The sequence below is a fragment of the Thermobia domestica genome, chromosome 5 (assembly GCF_964235325.1).
Source record: "Thermobia domestica chromosome 5, izTheDome1.hap1.1, whole genome shotgun sequence".
NCBI lineage: Eukaryota > Metazoa > Arthropoda > Insecta > Zygentoma > Lepismatidae > Thermobia > Thermobia domestica.
Window position 1 is genome coordinate 40,264,171 of NC_137458.1, and position 20,676 is coordinate 40,284,846.

The window sequence follows — 20,676 nt, forward strand, 5'->3', positions numbered from 1 at the left end:
AATAATAATAATAATAATAATAATAATAATAATAATAATAATAATAATAATAATAATAATAATAATAGGGTAAAAGCAGTCCACAATCTACAAAGAAAGACATCAGAACTGTTTCCTGGAATGACATTAGGATGTATATGTCCCATTTGTTAAATCTTACGTTAGATCCATGTCCCGAGTTAAGTATAGTGTGTCGGGTATCACACGAAAAACGAATATAACCTCGATTTGCATAATAATTACCCAATCAATATTCAAAGCACATTACTTGAAGCATATTTCCTTGCTGGCCAGTCCTTCCATACTTCCTAATTTGGATCTACCTTTTCTTTACATAATTTCCAGGAATCCTTTATTTTCTTTGGGGAGTCCCATATCAAATTGCCCCAACGTTCTGAATTAGAAAGTTTTGACTACTATGGATATGAATTCCTGTGTTTTAAGACTGCTTTTCCTATCATCATTAGTTTCTCAGTTACAGAATTTTAAAGTTTAGTTGTTTTGGTAAATTTCTGGTGCTCAAAGTTCTAAAATGAAGTTGTTTTCGGTATTAGTGCACATAGCTTTTTTGTTTGTTTGTTCCTATGCATAGATTCGCCCATCAAGCGCTATAATTGGAATAACGAATTAACATATAGGCCTACATGTATCGGATACTGAAATAATAGCGACAACGGAGATAGTAATTAGGGATTGGCACGAGCGAGTTTTCTTTTAAAACTCGATTCGACTCGAAACAGACATCTTTGAGGTCGACTCGAGAACTTGACTCGAAAAATTTCCTTTAACTCGACTCGAATTCGGGTCGAGTTTCGAATTGAGTCGAGCCAAAACGAGTCAAATTGAACTAAATCCTATGTGAAGTTTCAAATACTCACTTCAAGTATCCTACAGATAATATAATTATCAATGACACTACATTATTATTATTATTATTATTATTATTATTATTATTATTATTATTATTATTATTATTATTATTATTATTATTATAACACCGTGTATAACCACGAAAGATAGGCGGTTTGTATCTGGATACTAAACACTAATTGACTTCAGATCTCGGTCGTCGAGAAGTCTTCAAGAGGTAAGGACATCGTTCACGAGGTTCTGGGATTGAGTTGAGGAGGAGCTAGTATTCGGGCTCGAGCCACAAGTTATTAAAAGTTATAGGGAGCCGGCCAAACATGTTCAAAACTGCTCGGGTTTAGGTTTGTCAATGGCATGAGCTAACAGCCCACCCAACCGACCCGAACCGAACCGAGCTGATGACTCATCGTAATCGAGTACACTCGAGCCATCGGCTTAATTGAGCTGAGCCGATGACTTATCCCACCCAAATGGGCTCGAGCTGATCGTTAATTGAACCAATCCGAGCCGTTTGACATCACTACCCGAGTTGGGCTTCTGCTTGGACTAAAAAATTCGACCGTGCAGGTCTCAGCCTTGATGGTAAGAACTACAGTATATAATTATATTAGAGCTCATGGCATTTGAGGCTGTCTCGTCATAAAAATTCATTGTTGTCTCGTTATCAAGACAGGACGACGAGATGCGAGTAGTGTCCCCTGTCGTGAGCAACACTAAAAGTATTCCAAATTCCTGCTTACATTTATCGTGGCTTTCGCTTTCCAGTCCAATCAGGCCATGATTTCAAAACGAGTTAAAACGAGCTGAACAAGTGAGCCACTTATCAAACTCGACTCGACTTCAAACTCGACCTCAGAAACAGTGAGTCGGCTCGGAACTCGACTCGAGTAAATTACCTTTGACTCAACTCGAAACTCGAACCGAATTCGAGTTGAGTCGGGTTTGGAGTCGAGTCGAGTTTTAGCTAACATACATTCTTCTTTGCAATCTTATCCCCATAATTTTCTTTCCGTACTCCCAAAGTTTCTTGTAGAACCTATGTTTAGCTTGCTACCTTCGTGATTCGATATCTGTACTCGCAAAGTTCGAAGTGCTCAGCTACTAGTTAGTTCCTATGCATATTTCTCCCAATTTATTTATTTTTCTTCGAAATTTCAAACGAATCTGTTTTTATTTCTAGGAATGGGCACGAGCGAATTCGAGCGAGTGTTCATTTAAACTCGACTCGACTTGAAAGAAACATCTTTGAGCTCGACTCGAGAACTCGGCTCGAAAAACTTAATCCAACTCGACTCGAAACCCGACTCGAATTTGACTCGAGTTTCGAGTCGAGTCGAGCCAAATCGAGCCAAATACTGTGTGTAGTTTCCAGTAGTTTCTTCAAGTATCCTACATAGACAATATAATTATTACCAATGATAGACTACTACTATAACATTAACTTTATTATTATTATTATTATTATTATTATTATTATTATTATTATTATTATTATTATTATTATTATTATTATTATTATAACAACACCGTGTATAAACATGAAAGATAGGTGATTTGTATCTGAATACTAAAAACTAGTTGACTGCTGACGTCGGTAGTCGTGAAGTCTAGGAGGCAAGGACATCGTTCACGAGGTTCTGGATTTGAGTTCCGGAGGAGTAAGTATCCGAGCTCGAACCAAAAATTGTTAAAAGTTAGAGGGCGCCGGCCACACATGTTCAAAAGTGCTTGGTTTAGGTTTAGGATTCTCAAGGGCTCGAGCGGCTCGGCTCACAGCTCATTTCCTATCGAGTCGAGCCAACAGCTCACCCACCCAAACCGACACGAGCCGAAACAAACCGAGCTGATGTCTCACCCCAACCAAGCCGGCTCGAGACGATGACTCACCTGAGCCGAGTCGGTGCCTCATCTCAACGAAGCCGGCTCGAGCTAAGCCGGTTAACATCCCTACACGGGTTGGGCTTCTGCTTCGGCTCAAAACTTTCACCGTGCAGGTCTCAGCCTTGGTGGTGAGAACTACAGTATATACTTATGTTAGTGCTCACGACTTTTGAGGCTGTCTCGTTATAAAAATCCATTGTCGTCTTATTAATCGAGACGAGGCGAAATGCGAGCAGTGTCTCACCTCGTGAGCAGCACTAAAAATATTCCACATTACTCCTTACTTTTTCATAGCTTTCGCTTTCCGGTCTAATCAAGCAATGATTTCAAAACGAGCTAAACGAGCGAGCCATTTTTCAAACTCGACTCGACTCGAAATTCGACCTCAAAACAATGACTCGGCTCGGAACTCGACTCGAGAAAATTACCTTTGACTCGACTCGAATTCGCTTCGAGTTTCGAGTCGAGTCGAGTTTTAGCTCGACTCGTGCCCATCCCTAATTTATTTCCCCATCTCTAAACTTCCCAGTACTTAACTTGTTGCCTATTATTTAATTCCTGGCTCTATTTTCAGTGGTATTCAACCAGGGGCGCCCAAGAAAATTTTCTAGAGGGGGCCCATCTTCATGGTTGCTATATTACGTCTGGTATTTTTTGTATTTAATATACGTGGTTTGCTATATTACGTATACATTTTCGTGAGCCAAGGAGGAGGGCACCCAGCCGGGTGGTCTTGGTATTGGTATTGGCTTTGCACACCCAGTCTTGATCTTGGTCTTGATCTTGCATGCAAGAGTCTTGTAAGTCTTGCATTTAAGAAATCTCAAGCTTTTCATAGGTAAATTTTACTATGGATATAAGGGATAATAAACTACAATGTGCCAATAGTAACGGAAATATAATGCATGTTTCTAAATGTAATATAGTTTAACTTTGTGTAGGTTGGGAGACCCGGGTTCGATTCCCGGCGGGAGCTCATGTGGTTCGGATTCCACGTTAATCAGTAGGTCCACGTCTCATATAGCCTCGCTGCTGAAAGGGACGCTAAACTAAAATCAAATCAACTCAACATAGGTGATGACTTTTCCTTTTTTAATGGGTGCCCAAGCTTCACTACTTATAAGATATGCCTAAATCACAACGTTTCGTAATCTGTTTATATATATATATATATATATATATATATATATATATATATATATATATATATATATATATATATATATTTAACAGATCCAACATTGCGCTGGTTTGCAAAATTATTTGTACACTCTAAAGGCGTCAGATTTTTCTTTTTAACCACGATTAGCTAATTCTTGTATTAATCAAACTTCCAATTAAATATTGAGATTTTATTTTACAGATTCCAATATGTATTCTGGGGCAGAAACATTGACACTACGCAAAAGTGATGAAAATTGCAGGCTTTCGATACATGGGCATGGAGAAAAAAGCAGAGAATTAGCTGTGTTGAACGTAAAACGAATGAGAAGGTAAAAAAATTAGCAATAGAAGAAAAAGAAGAATTTTAGATATTGTTAAGAGGAGGAAGAGGAACTGGTTAGGATATTGACTGAGGAGGAACTGTATTATGAGGAACGTGCTGAAGGGTATTGTGGAAGGAAAGAGAGGGAGGCAGCGAAGGAGACTAGTTGAAGGAAGGTATTAAAACAGAAAATTGCTACGTCAAAACGAAGAGACTAGCTGAGGAGCACCGAACGTCGAAGCTTCTCAGTTGCAGCAAGTAACCTGCCAATAGTGACAGAATAGCTATTATAAAGATGATAATATATTTAGCAAAATTGACTAAAAAAAAGAGAGAGAATTAAAATAATAATTGAAGCGCTTGGAGGATAAAGGTGGTATGTAACAAATTGAATATGATGCGTAAATTGACTTTCACAACTTTGTCCGTTAACATACCACCTTTATCGTTTCTAAATATCTGCACTAGGACGAGGACTCACCAAATAATGTGTTAGGTAGCATGAGTAGCATATAACACGTGCATGCACAGCCAGAATGCAACATTTCGAAAAATGTAACATAACACTTTTATCCTCCAAGTGCTTCAATTAATATAATCAAATCTCTTAATATTTTAGAATAATTTGAGTGAAAACTGAAAACGATTCAACTGTCTATGTCTTTTGTGTAAATTCAATCTATATAAATACTTTTGACCTGTATTGGAAATGCAAAATAACGGCATAAAACTCCAAGTTATTTGAAGTCTCACTTATGAATATTTATTACTAGCATCAACTACCCACTTCGTTGGGTTAAACTTAATAATAATAATAATAATAATAATAATAATAATAATAATAATAATAATAATAATAATAATAATAATAATAATAATAATATATTTCGTTGGTCGGCCATTATTTACTATTAGTAAAGCGCTCTCTGATATTGGTTATTTTCGATTATTTTTATATTTATCTCTCCTCCTACCCCCCAAGTTGTGGGGCTGAATTTGAATTTAAACGGCATCAGAAGTGTCACTGTTCGTCTCAGAGACCCCAAAAACTACAGATTTGGCACTAATATCGGTCATTTCCAATAAACCTATATATCTCCTCCTCCCCAATATTGCGAGGTACGGCATCGGAAGTGTCATTGTTCATCTCAATGACCTCGAAAACCAGAAATATTTTTTTCTATTCCTATTTGGAGGGAGCAGAGGGAGCCATTTCCCATTAAAATCCTATGGTTCGGCTCTTGGGTCTAGCCTAAAAAGAGTTGAGCGATTGGAACGAAATTTGCAGGATTCATAGTTCTTCAGCCTGCAATAAAAACGCGATAAAATATTTTTTTTATTTGCGAATATAAAGGCGGAACGGGGACATGAACCTAAAAAAAAAATTCTTCAAATAGGGCGAAACACAAATTTTAATCTCTGTATCATTCTGAGAGCATAGGCCTTAATGGTTTTAAATTCATATTTGGAGGTAGAAAATGGGGCATATTCTCCCATAAAATCCTTAGATCCGGAAGTCTAGCCTAGAAGGAGTGGAGCGATTGGAACGAAACTTGTAGGATTGATAGCTCTTCAGCCTACAATAAAAGTGCGAATAAACTAACATTTTCCATTTGCATATTCAAAAGTGGGACAGGGGGCAGTATTCTTAAAAAATGTTCAAATACGATAGAACTTGAAAATTTTAATCTGCGTAACGTCCCGAGAACAGAAATAATTTTTAATATTTTGTATTCCTAATTGGAAAGAGCAGATGAGTGATGTATATTCCCCTATAAAATCTTGGTTATATCCGAAAAGGAGTTGAGCGATTAGAACGAAACTCGCAGGACTCATAGCTCTTCAGCTTACAATAAAAACGAAAAAAAAAAAAAACCTGTTTCCATTTTCATATACAAAAGGATACGGGGGCACAACCCTAAAAAATGTCCAAATGGGAAGAAACTTATAAATTTTAATGTGTAACGTCCTGAGGGCAGGAATATTTTTATTTATTTTTCTTCAATTCCTATTTAGAGGGAAAAGAGCAGGTATATTCCTCCATAAGATCATATGGTTCGGCTCTTGTCCCATTTGAACAATTTTTGAGGGTCATACCTTTGTCTCCCCTTTGTATATGCAAATGGAAAATTTTATTTTTTCGTGTTTTTATTGTATGAATTTTTCAAGTTTCGTTCCATTCGCCTAACTCCTTCTAAACTAGACCCAAGAGCCGAACCATAGGATTTTATGGAGGAATATGCCCCTCTGTTTCCTCCAAAAAGGAATAGAAAAAAAATATTCTAGGACACTGCTTGAATTAAAATTATGTAAGTTTCGTCTCATTTGGACAACTTTAAGGGACAAGACAGCCGTCCCTCCTCTAGACGTGGAAATGGAATATTTTATTTTTTCTTATTTTATTGTAAGCGGAAGATCAATTAATCTTGGAAGTTTTGTTCCAATTGCTCAACTCCCTCTAGGCTAGACCCAAGAGCCGAATCATGGGATTTTATGGAGGAATATGCCCCCTCTGCTGCTACCTTCAACAATCGTATTTCGTACGCGGATGGGAGGAATTACGTGGCGGCAAAATAAACCACAATGGGGCTTTATGCAGACACGTTCTGACGCGTGATTAGTGTTATACTAAAGAGTTCGACTAACATATGTTTCCTACAATAGTCTGGCCTTTAGTATGAAGCTAATCATACGTCAAAACGACTCTGCATAATGCCTAATGTATTTATTCCCTATTCCCTAAAGGTATTATGAATGTTTTATCGTAAACGGTGCATTCACTGGGTCAACTTTTGAGTACTGGTATTATTTCTTATATGCCTAGCGATGTCGCAAATAAATTACCTAATGCAACAATAGCTACGACTTGTGCCACTAAATGCGGTTCGCTTCATGATTTGTGCAATACTGTGAGAAAAATGATGTTGGCCGCTGTGGATACGTATATCATGCTTATAACACAATCTTGTAGAGCTGTAGGCCCCCCTATCTTCATCAAAATACCATTTACGTATTTGGCTACTTTTATAAATAAGTTTCTTACACGTTACTCTTCCTTTTGTAAATAGAGAGATTTGATCTTTAAACGTTGATATCGTGGTGCCCTTTCCCTTGTTTCAATAAAAATGCTTAAGTGTTAAGTAACTTTTTAAAGACCTACATCTACATATATAAATCATATCAACTTGATAAATGCTAATATCAAGCTGTCTTTTTCCTTGTTTCAATAAGAAAACTTTATAAAATTACATGTATAAATCATATCAACTTTGATAACAACACACAATATGCATCAGAACTCAATTTTTTTCAATCACTTGCTGCCCTAAGATGGATACCTGAAATAGGAAGTGAAAGTTTATTGTCACGTGATCTGATCAGCTAATGAGAATGAGGCCGTGGCTAGGCTGAGGCAGGAAAACAAAATATGCATCCCCGTCTCATCGAACTCCATATTATTATTTTTTTCCTCTTGTTAAATGTAGCTAACTACTCTATCAGAGCTTACAGCCTCTGCGGAAGATTGGGTGTAAAATGGAATATTTCAATTACACCAAGAATTTTGGGAATGATTCGAAAAATGGATCAAAAGATTGCGAACTTGGCCAAGAATTTTAGGAATGATAAAAAAAAAGCATCAAAAAATTGCGATCTTGGCCAATAATTAATTTTTGGAACAGGGTCACAAAATTTTTGAACAGCCCCTAAATCGAGTTTTCGTATTTTCTACGGAATAAGGACATCATACTAAGTTAAGTGATAGTTTAGGTTTAGCAACACTGTATGTAGATCTCCAGATATAAAGCGTACAAGAAAAAAATGATTGAAATATATTGGATCTTTTGATCCTACAAAAGAGATGGTGATGATGATAATGACTAAAATGGTGGAATGAGGAAAGTGGGAGAACTCCTAGAGAAAATTCACGCACGCGGGAGATTACGTGAGAGTTGAAAATAATCTAGGTAGGATGAGGAGCTTTGTGTGTTTCTGCTATTAGGAAAGGAGTTTGTAATAAATATTTGAAACATCTTTATTCATTTTTCACTTCTGTATTGGAAATTTATGATCTTTAACTGAAAATAAATGAGACGAAATGAAATGTGATTTACCCTAGCCCAGTGCAATTTCGAATCACAAAATTCGCTGTAACTGGTTTGAGCAAATCCTCTGCGAGTCTATCAGACCCCAGACCATCTAAAAAAAATCTCTCTAGGCATGTCGCATGTATCTTTTGGGAGGTATGTATTAAATATCTTCCTAGGCACAATATAACTTAACAGAAGGCCAATAGTCGCATTTGCTATTAAAAAGTAAAATCAATCTGTACAAAGAAAGTCTAAACATCATCTTCTGTTTAGATAAATACAAGTTTATTAATTCCATCTCGAAAACTTTCTACTTCTTGTTTTGATTCCAAATAAATAATATAGTACGGTATTTGATGATTTAGACAAACGTTCGTTGCATATCAAACGTTCGTTTATGTATTGCATTGCAGATGATATGGGTGTCACTGCGGAATCAAAAAATTAATGAGATTAAAAACGATTTGAAGAATGTAAGACAAAGATGACAGCAATGGCGGTTGTAAAATGAATAGAACTATAGTGACTATAAAAGTAAGGAGGGAAATAATTGCTAAATTGAGACTATATTTGTGATTAAAATTTAAAATATGAACGGGAAATGGAAAACGAGGGTAGAAATGACAAGAGAAAGAAGAAAAACATATTATTCAGACGGTACGTGAATTACAACATAATGAAGTATTGAGTATTGTACTATACTGAGCAGGAACACGGAAGTTATGAAAGAAACATAATTAAAGAAAATTGGCAATAAAGTAAAAGACATTTTCAACTGAATGCTCAGTGACGTTAAAATTATTTCTCTTCTTCCGTTTGAAGAGCTGGCAGGTAATCTAATGTTAAGAAGAGTGAGTGGGGACAAACAAGACCATCGATAACGTAGTCGATGGTTTTGTTTCCATACTACTTACTCGTGCATCCATGACTGCGGGTTCGCAACCAACACTTATTCTTCAACGTCATCTCTACCTCTCCTTCACTCATTGTATTGTAAAACTGTGCTTCTACGTCATACATCGAAGAGTTAGAAATAACTAGGTTAAAACAAAGTGGAGACAAATGTGTATAATAAACGCCATTTTAAAAGGTATAATAAAAAAATGTCCAATAAATATAGGTACTAAAGTGTAGACTCTGGTAAAGTTAGTAGAGAGGATCACGTGGAACATATACGGGATATGGATAACCACGTTAAAGTTACCGTTAAGACGTTAATGGATTGATTCCATTAACGAACTCGGCCGAGATAATCACTCTATCTATCTATTGCGTAAAATAGAATTCAAGAATTTGCTTATTTATATATGAGATATGGGCTATAGATAGCCACTGTTAAAGTCGACGTTATCTGTTAATGTTAACGGATTGACTCCACTAACATATTGGCTATATAATAGCTACCGTTAAAGTCATCGTTATATATGTTAACGGATTGACTTAGGGCTTACGTACGAACGGTGGGGTGAGAGCTGGTAAATGGGGATTCCCCACGTTATCGTACATACGTCTGCGTCATTTTGCACTGTCCCTATACCATGTCTGCTTTGGTGACTCTACGTCTTTCTGTATGGAGTCCCCTTGCGCAGCTTCCTCTGCGTCATTCGGTCTGCACCATCGTTTCCTTTGGGTCTGATTTTCATTCTTTTGTTTTGGACCGACGTCAATATCTCTCTTCGCTCGGGAGATATTCTACTTTGCAGACGGTGTGCGGCGCTCTTTCGCCCGGTTCCTGCTGAACCAAGCCGCCTTTGTCGACCTATGTTCATATGGTCTTGTTTCCTTGTTTTCAGTTGTGGAATCATTTCCCGACTCCGCACGTCATATCCACCAACTACAAATAATGCAACACACACACGCACTGAAAAAATCCTACACTTTTTGGATCAAAAGATCCAATATATTTCATTCAAAATTTTTCTTGTACGCCTTATACCTGGAGAGATATATACAGTGTAGCCAAACCCATATTATCACTTAACTCACAAGTAAACCTTACGTTTGGGTGAATCGAGTTGCTGACTGAGACACATATGAGAAAGTAGTACTAAATGTGGTCAGTATTTCAGTGAAGTTGTAGGTGCGAAGCTCCAGGGGTTTAGGAGATACAGCTACCAGAACATCACATGGAAGTACAGAATAGTCTTCATACAGTTGGAGGTAAAAGCCCTGTAAGACCTCTTGTAACGACAAAAAGTGAATAACAAATATATGGGTACATATTAGGACTAGGGGGAAGTCATATAGTAAGGGTATACCTGACGGCGGCCATCTTGAAATCCGCCATTTTGAATTAAAGTTAAATTTTTAAAATAGGAATAGGGTCATGTGATACATGATTTAAGGCGCAAATTTAATCAGAAGAACAATGGTGACGTTAATTTTGATTTACGTGCAATTGGTAAAAAGTTACAGGGAAATTAAATATGGTTGCAGCGTACGTATTAGTCCTTTACCCCACCTTGTACATTTTGTATTAATGATAATAATTAAATAAAAAGCAGGTGGATAAATATTAGGTGTATGGTAAGAGTTGCCTTGATGGCGGCCATGTTTAAATCCGCCATTTTTAATCAGACAAAAGTTTTAAACAAAACGCATAACAGTGGCACCTTATTAATAGCAAATTTTACATTAACTCCAACGGTATAACCATTTTTGCTTTATCATTAACCAGCACAAAATTAAATGGATCGCTCCTTACGACTACTGATTTGACGGAATTGTTAACGACAAATGTGTCAAGTGTAACTCGATTGCCTTTCTCAGGTGTGCTCACTGTGAGCAGAGCATTTGTGCAAGTCATGCACTCTTTTCTGAACTACATATTGATTGTACTAATTGAGGACTTTTCTGGAAGAAAGACCCAAGTTCAATTATGACTCAATTCAACTTTGGTCATTTTTCATTAAATTAGCAACTTGTTTATGCGATAACAAATGCTGGTTAATGATAAAGCAAAAATGGTTATATCGTTGGAGTTATGGTAAAATTTGCTATTAATAAGGTGTCAATGTTATGCGTTTTGTTTAAAACTTTTGTCTGATTCAAAGTGACGGATTTGAATATGGCCGCCATCAAGACAACTCTTACCATACACCTAATATTTATCCACCTGCTTTTTATTTAATTATTATCATTAACGCAAAATTTACAAGGTGGAGTAAAGGACTAATACATATGCCGCAACAATATTTAATTTCCCTGTAACATTTTACCAGTTGCGCGTAAATCAAAATTAACGCCACCATTGTTCTTCTGATTAAATTTGCGCCTTAAATCATGTATCACATGACCCTATTCCTATTTTAAAAATTTAACTTTAATTCAAAATGGCGGATTTCAAGATGGCCGCCGTCAGGTATACCCTTACTATATGACTTCCCCCTAGTCCTAATATGTACCCATATATTTGTTATTCACTTTTTGTCGTTACAAGAGGTCTTACAGGGCTTTTACCTCCAACTGTATGAAGACTATTCTGTACTTCCATGTGATGTTCTGGTAGCTGTATCTCCTAAACCCCTGGAGCTTCGCACCTACAACTTCACTGAAATACTGACCACATTTAGTACTACTTTCTCATATGTGTCTCAGTCAGCAACTCGATTCACCCAAACGTAAGGTTTACTTGTCAGTATGATGCGCTTATTCCGTAGAAAATACGAAAACTCGATTTAGGGGCCGTTCATAAATTTTGTGGCCTGATCCAAAAACTAATTATTGGCCAAGATCGCAATCTTTTGTTCCATTTTTTAAAACCATTCCTAAAATTCTTGTACGTATAAACTAAAACGACTTTTGATGACTTCTTTTACATGTATATATAAATATATATATATGCGTGAACAGGAGTGCAAATTGTGTACAAAATGTGTGAGAAACTTCCAAGGGTGCAAGTCGTGTACATTTCTCCAGTGGCGGCGATTGGACGTTAAAAGTGGAGGGGCAAGACATGATCTGAATATTTGTGTATCAATCATAGTTTTCCTGGTTGTTTCTAACACTTTGTTTGAATAAATGTTGCATAATTAGTAGGATACTATCTTTTTCAGTTGAAATACTGTATATTGTATTTCATGTTTTATTAACCCTTAAAATGATAAGCCTTTTTTGTAACACAAAATGATGAGGTGAGTCCTTTGGACTCAACTTGTGTTTCTTCACTATTTTGAATTTTAGGCATATTTTTTTACCTAATAAACCTTTCACATGCATTAGGGCTGCTGGTTTATTCGTCGATGATAGTATACAAAGGGATCATATATTGAAGGCGGCATCTATAATGCTTTATAGTAAACTACTGAAATTGGTTTATTTTCCGAGATGAGTCCAATGGACTCACCTTATCATTTTAAGGGAGAGCAACAGAAGTAGGTATTAGCTCTTCGTACTCAAACAACGAAGTGTAAGAATAAATTTGATTCCTTGCTCATGGACATCTTAAAACTTTGTCTGGAAAATTCTGTGATCAGATCATTAAATAACAAATTTGCAAAACAAATAAATAGAAAGGATAATATTAATCATAGTAACGAATAATGAGGCTTGTTTTGTAGAAGTTACATTGAAACTGGGATTAATGAACAACTTAATTTTTAATTTCACACATGTGAATACTACAAGCATATGTTACATTTAAAAAAATATTTACTTTTGCAGATTCCCGAAACATGTTCGTTGCCATTAGTAGCAGTTTTCACTTTTTGGGACCACATCAAAGCACAATACTTAGAATCACTCCACACTATAGTTATACAAAATAATCCTAAAACCTAGAATTATGTTGAAATCACTAAATTAATTGTATATATACGTGCACTCGTACACCCCTAAACACACTACTTCACTCGTATATTATACTGCAAAACAATGGAAAAGGTAGAAGTTGTTTCATATTACTCGTTTTTTAATCAATATTCCTTACTATTAGAAAGAAGTAAAGACATTTTAGGAACTGTCAATTTTTGTGTAATTAAAGAATAACTTGCAAAAAAATTCTCTTAATTAGTTTCAAAGAGACTGACTAACATATCGAGCCTTTGTAAGAAGTGAAAGTATGCTGGAATTGTTGTGCTCCAATAGGTTAATTTTTGGGTTTTTTCGGTGGCAATTAAAATCCAATTCCTGTATAGCTTTCTCAATTCCATGGGAAGACAATTAATACGTACTCACGCAACAGTAAATATTATATGGCATCATTTTTTCCATGAACCAGTAATACATGCAAAAACTTTACATTTCCAAATTAAACTATATACCTTAATGGGTTACTTCAAAAAAGTAGGGGGACAACCGCCCCCTTTGCCCACCCTAATCGCCGCCCATGCATTTCTCACACGTTTTGTACACACTTCTCTTGTTGCACACATATATGTAAAAGAAGTTATCAAAAGTCGTTGCAGTTTATTCGTACAAATAGTGAACAATTTTTTACAGTGCAGTATAGCATTTCAATAATAGCGCATTGTTTATAGTTGCTACTACTGTGGTATATTTGATGGGTGCCATAGTTAACGATATACAGTAAGGGGTTAATATGAATAAACTGTAACTGATGAGTTACTTTATTACTAGAAAGTAACTGTTCCAAGGATATGGCAGCGCTACTATTATCAATCTACAGTTCTAGACATTTACGATGATTGGGAAGATCAGAATGTGCAATAATAATAATATAGTAGTAGTAGTAGGGAAAATTGAAGTAAGATTTTTTTGTATACATATTCAAAGTTTTGAACCTAAAAATAACGCGTTACTTTCGAAGTAAGATAACAGTTACTTTCTGGAGCAAGTAACGCGTTACATTTTAAGGAAAAGTAAAGTAACTTGTAACGCGTTACATTTTTACAAGTACCTTACCCAACACTGTTCGAGGACCTGCTTAACCTGAGGGAAATAATGTGTGATAGATGAAGCATTACTGTCGTCCGCAAATTGTAAAAGAGATTCGATTTCAATGGAGTCTTTGCTCTATGCAGATTGATTAAAATACGCGGTAGTGACCAAGTAATTCAGTAAATTTCATGAACGCGAATATGGACCTACGATACACAAATTGGCTTGTTATACTACGTAAGTTAAATTGAACACTCCTAAGTAAAGTAAGGAAATATAAACATTATGGCCTTTAACCAATTGCGTTAAAGAAGAAGCTATAAACTTCATGGGTATTATGCAGAGTTGTTTTGACGCGTTATTAGTGCCATACTAAAGAGTTCGACTAACATATGTTTCCTGCAGTAGTCAGCATCATACTAAAGGCCTGACTACTGCAGGAAACGTTAGTCAAACTCTTTAGTATGGCACTAATAACGCATCAGAACGACTCTGCATAAGGCCCATTGACTTTTATGTTATCCAGTATTTCAATGGTGCAATAGACACTTAGGGACTTATGTAGTGTTGTTTTAATGTATGATTAGCGTCATACTAAAGGCCTGACTACTGCAGGAAACATGTTAGTCGAACTTAACAAGGTACGAATCATGCATCAGAACGACTCTGCATAAAGCCCTTAGGCAGTGTCGTCTTGACATATGATTAGCGTCGTACTAAAGCCTAACTACTGCACGAAACATGTTAATCGAACTCTTTAGTATAACACAAATCGCGCGAGAGAACGACTCTGCATAAGGCCCCTAATCTTTCCCCCCTATTTCTTAGTTTCAGACAAGTGGGACCTACAATACTGTAGTTCGTATGTCCGTTACACCACACGAAAATTCTCGAACGACAGCTAATTTATAAATTCTTTTCCTTTTCCCAATAGATAGCTCAATTGATTATCACGCCTGAGTTCGTTACGAAGTCAATCCGTTAACACGGTAACGGCAACTTACATCCGTTCGTTACTTCACACAGTAACTCTTGAACGAAAACTTTTTTTTTTTTAAGTAGCCAGCTAGAGCAATTATCTCGGTCGTGTTTGTTAATGGAGTAAATCTGTTAACATCTCCACGGTAAACGATGATCTTAACGGTAGATGCAATATTCCATTTTCTTCTACTGAGAGAAAGGTATTAGAAGTACACATCCCATCTTTAGATGACAGAATCGGTCCTTCAGCGCTTGATATCTACCTAACGAAATTGAAACTTCAAGTGTGTGATCCTTTTTACTTTCTACCAAAATTTATTGGTTACTGACGAAAGAAACTCGCGTCAGTCAAATAAGTTAGGGGGTCTTGATTACCTGTCATCTTTGATGCTTAGCCCATTATTTTATATGGGGAAGTATTCTCTTAGAAATGAACTGGAATTTTAACTAAGAATATTTCATTTATCTACTTCAAATCTACTTAAATGTCCCTTGAGTTGTAAAACTTCAATTCTATGATTCATAATTAAAATCAAATTTATTTTACGTAATACGAGGGCTACTGGAAAAGTTTCTGCAATATGAAAAAAAAAAGTGAAATTCTGAAAATGACTGCTTTTTAAAAATATTTGCGTTTAAGATTGATACAATTCTACGTACGCTCAAACCAATTTTCAAAGCAGTTTTCATCATTCTGACGTTGCTACCTCAGAAAGCTCTGTTTGGAATGTGTTAATAGCTGCTTTAAGCGACAAAAATTACTCACCACGTTTTTCCATTCTTATTTATTTATTTATTTATTTTTTATGTTATACTTGCTCTTCCTTGGTTTCTTTGTCTTTTCATTAAATTAGTTACATGAGCTCCGTGATTCACTTATTATACTAAGTGTAACACATTCATAACTCGATTTCCAGAATACAGAAACAAACAGAAAACTTAATTGAACATTTTCTCTAAACAACTTTCAAATAGGAGGGGAAGGGGGACTGCTGACAAGTTCTCAGCCCGAATTAGAAGGACTTTAGCTACAGACACGAAAGTTTCAGGTTATTCAACGTATTCTCCTTGACGGTCAACACATTTGGCACGTTCCTGCTCTAACCTCTCTAATCCCTCAAATAAATAAATAAAACAAATAAAAAATTTAAAATAAAGTCCGTTCTGCAGCTGCTATAACCTCGTTATAATTGCTAAATTTATGTTTGTTCAGATTTTTTTAAGTCTAGGTAAAAGGGAATAGAGGGCAAAAGGTCTGGCGGGGTAAGGTGGATGGTCAATTCACTGGTCTAGATAATTTAGAAAATATATTCTTCTTCCGGACTTGTGAACGGGAGCATTGTCCGCAGAAACAACACAATTCTTCTCAACTTTCTCCAGCGCTTTTAAGAGCGTTCTTCAACTTAGCCAGAAGACTGTAATAATACTTTGATGTTATTGTTTGTTCCTTTGGAAGGTAGTCTGATAAAATATAATCCTTATCCCGGAATACTGAGGCAAATACCTTGTCTGTGGACCTCTGTGCTTTGAATTTCTTTGGTCTTCGAGATCCTGAGTGGTGCTACTCGCATAGCTTCTGTTTGCCTCAGGATCAAAGTAGTGGAACCAACTTTCATTCTGCGTAACAATTTGATTTACAAAATCGTCCTTAGAGTTCGCAAAAATACCGGAAAATCAACTGAGAAGATGTCACACGTTTGCGTTTCTCATCTGCATTCAAACGTTTGGGGACTAATTTCGCAGAAAGCTTGTGCATGTCCAATTGACCAGACCCGTTCTTTGGATATGTGCAAGGTCTTAGCTGTCGCCTGAAGTGAAACTCGTCTGTTACTCAAAATCAGATAATGAACCTGATCTACTTTTTCCAGAGTTGACAATGACACTGGTCTCCTATACTTTTTATCATCTGCTGTTGAAAAATCACCAAGCTTAAAGTTTGAGTATATTTCTTCACAGGGAAGTATGAAGTCAATGTACACCCAATGTGTCTAGCATGCAACCATGGAATTCCTTCGGCGACTTCTGTTGCAGGAAGAAGAAATTCGCAACACCTCGCAACTTCTCCTTGGTGAATTCCACATTTGGCTGTGCCATGATTCAATCAATGATTTGTAAAGAAAGAAAACCGTTAGTACTACGATCATTTTAGCTGGCACATAAACTTACAAACGACCAAGGTTTCAAATACAATAAATGCTTTCAGGATGACATTTACGGAAGAAGGTTGGAAAGAGGACTTATCAGTTTCTTAGGTTTAAACTTTAAACTACTACAGTGTATGTATTATACTACGTACTTCTAACAGATATTTTAAACTACGTGAATATTATTGGTGAAGAAATAAGATCACAACACCACAGATAAATACATAAAAAAATACTTTAATTAATTAGACAAGTGACACACAAAGAACATATAATGACATATATGCTTTCCGTTGTACATCAGCAATGTCTCAAATCATTATTTGAACAAGGTAGAGCTGTACTTCTTCGCGCTGCTTTCGTAAAGCACTACTCATAAATAGTTATAAACTAAGAACACTGCTGCGTAATTCAATAGCCAGTCTGTTCAATCACATATGATTTTTTATATTATTTAGTGAGAGGATTTCTCTATGAAGTACCACCTGCAGCAGGACGAAATATACGAACACATCAAAATCACGGAAGTTTAAATTCGTTGTCTTCTAGCTGCATACTAATCCTGAAATTAAGTAAATAAATATATAAGTAAGAAAAAAGAAAAACGTAAACTTATTGGGCTTTAAGCAGAGTTGTTTTGATGCATGATTAGCGTCATACTAAAGGCCTGACTACTGCAGGAAACATGTTAGTCGAACTCTTTAGCATGGCACTAATCACTCGTCAGAACGACTCTGCATAAGGTCATTATGTACACCAGTGATGGCCACGTGGCAACTCGCGAATAAAAGTTAAAAATGTATTTTCGTTCTCTTTTTTTTTCTTTCACTCTATGCATAAGAAAAAAAAATGAGTATATCTGACCACAATAATATTCCTGAATCGGAGATTATTTTGAACTGTTAAAATGTTTTCTTAAACTTTTAGATTATTAAGACCACTGTGGAAGGTAAGGCCATTGGTACTGGGCTTTTTTTTCTTTTTAAATAATAATAATACAGATTTCATAGAGTAACTTTGAAATGTTCGTAGCTCAGGTTCTAGTTGGCCTAGATACATGAAACAAAAAGCAGGACACGCAGAACAGAACAAAGACTTGGAAAATATATGACTTATGCATATTCAGCGAACTTTCGCCTCAGAATGGGGGAGTAAAATGGCCCCAAATATGGTTCTCATTTTGTCCTAGCCGTTATAAATTGCCCATCACTGAATTACAGTATACAAGTACGAGGATAAAAATAATCAACTACTTCTAAAATTGGTCTAAAGATAAGAACATTTTCTTTAGTTTAATATTCATAATTAAGGACTTTCTGTTTTAAAACATACTACAGAGGGTCGTTTCAGGTTTACGGTAACAAACTTGAAAATTATTTATAGGTGACGGCAGCGCAAATATGCCTGAGAAGTTAATGCAGATGATTTGAAAAGTGTTATGTGTTGACTTTGTAGGGAGGACAGCTGCTAGGTGAGTCATCGTATGGCTCCTAGAATACATCTATACTCTTTTCGGCATTGGTTATATTTATGCCCATAATAATAATAATAATAATAATAATAATAATAATAATAATAATAATAATAATAATAATAATAATAATAATAATAAAAATAAAAATAAACACTGTATGTTAAAGTGGTTTCCGTGTGTCAACGAAATGGCTCAAGGCTGAGTTGAATCTCAACAAAACGGGCATTCCTGCTTTTGCTGGGCCCTATAATACTAGGCATCATAAATATCGGAGGCTTGGCCGTATCCCCGATGTGGTGTAACAAGTGCGTTACTTGGTACGACGTGAGAACCTACAGTGTCAAAGTACAATAACAAGAGAAGTACAATGTTCCGCTATCTTAAATTGCAAAATTTATATGTTAAAAAAAAATCCTCATATATAGACAGAAGACAAACAGAAGATTGCTATATGAATGGCATCTTGAAGGGAATAAATAGAAGTCTGTCGTGACTGTGCAAGGCATGAATGTATCTGTGGGAATGTGATAAAAAGAGGACCATTTCCTATCGTTCCCGTGATTTCAGAGGTCATTCTGTCTGGATACGTGAATGCGCGGGAAGTTTTACACGCGGCTTTATGATTGTTCATGGATGATGATACACTACGCAGAAAGGACAAAAAGACTAAAATCAATGCAGCTTATTGCCAGACGAACATCTGAGGCCACTACATAAACACGATGTTTCATTCCTATATGGCAGCGACTCATCTCGCATTGTCATTCATCACAACAAGGCGTCCAATTTTACGCCGAAGTCAACGGTGACGTACGTGAAGCGGATAGCACGTGAAACGGGAATTTATACAGACATTTCTGTGAAGTCCCTCATGCATCCCTCATGGACTTTTGTTGCTTTCCACTGTTAAAATGAGCGTTGAGTCGTCGACAGCCGCGAACACTTGACGTGTCTTTGGAAAGTGTTAAGAAGGATGGAACATACTGACTTGATGAAACTGTGCTTCAAAGCAGTCTCTTTCAGTGGAAAGTTGAGATGCAATGAGATAGTTGGCAGGACTTGCACACCAAACACAACTGCTGGTGGCGACTCGGTAGGGATACCAAATTTGTTTTCATAAACCTAAAATGACCCTCTGCGTTTCCAGAAATATATAACTCTTTTACAACTATAATTTGTGCACAAAATAAAAATGTGGTATTGTCATACTATTTCTTTTTCTGCTAAACAATGAATTTTAATATACTGTATTTCATTCCCAAATGTTAGTTCTAATAATTTAGGAGCTTATGTCTTACAAGTTCAAGAAACTCTTTCTTTGTTAGCCTCTTGGCCTACTACAAAGGTTATTTTACTATTCAATGAACTAAGATCTACAGAAAGACCTCACAAAGCATCCAACTCACATGTCCTTTTCTTTTTTAGATTAAACAGATATGAAAAGAATTCTCCTCTGTACTAATCTGAAATTTGTAAGTACTGAGTTTTGTTCTGGTTTCAAGTGTAACTTCCTGAAAACATAACTTATATATAGTTTGACGTAATATCTTACGCTCACTACTTACCCAAATAATCATCCATCAAGGTACCAATAGCAAACTGTAACAGAAATTTACAGCAAATTAATAATGACATTTTTATTTGTGACGTTACGCACTTGTTTAAGCACTCGTATTGTCAATCTTCATCGCACCTAGGGCAGGACTCAAATTTACGATTTCAGGCTGAAATTTTGTTTTAGTCGAATTCTGCCGTAAATACTTTGTTGTATTAATGCCATTATGTATTGACTGAAGTTGAAGTCTTGGTGATTTTAGGATCTTCCGGAGTTTGAAAACTCAACAATGAAGACATATAATATTCCGAAGTATAAGTTAAGCCTAAAAGAATTTTGGTGTAAAGTTTAAGTGTGCA

The 20,676-nt window shown here is 36.1% G+C and overlaps 1 protein-coding gene across 2 annotated transcripts in view; it reads right to left on the minus strand.

Moving 5' to 3' along the window:
- Window positions 1-17,505: 17,505 nt before the first annotated feature.
- The window catches only part of Polr2G (DNA-directed RNA polymerase II subunit Rpb7), a 37,892-nt gene continuing 34,721 nt past the window's right edge, over window positions 17,506-20,676 (minus strand). For both annotated transcript variants that reach the window (XM_081758623.1, XM_081758622.1), the window contains exons 7-8: window positions 20,328-20,361; window positions 17,506-17,850 (exon numbers count right to left, since the gene is read on the minus strand). In XM_081758623.1, coding sequence (XP_081614749.1) covers window positions 17,834-17,850; window positions 20,328-20,361 — 51 coding nt within the window. In that variant the 3' untranslated portion in view covers window positions 17,506-17,833. The remainder of the gene's footprint in view (window positions 17,851-20,327; window positions 20,362-20,676) is intronic.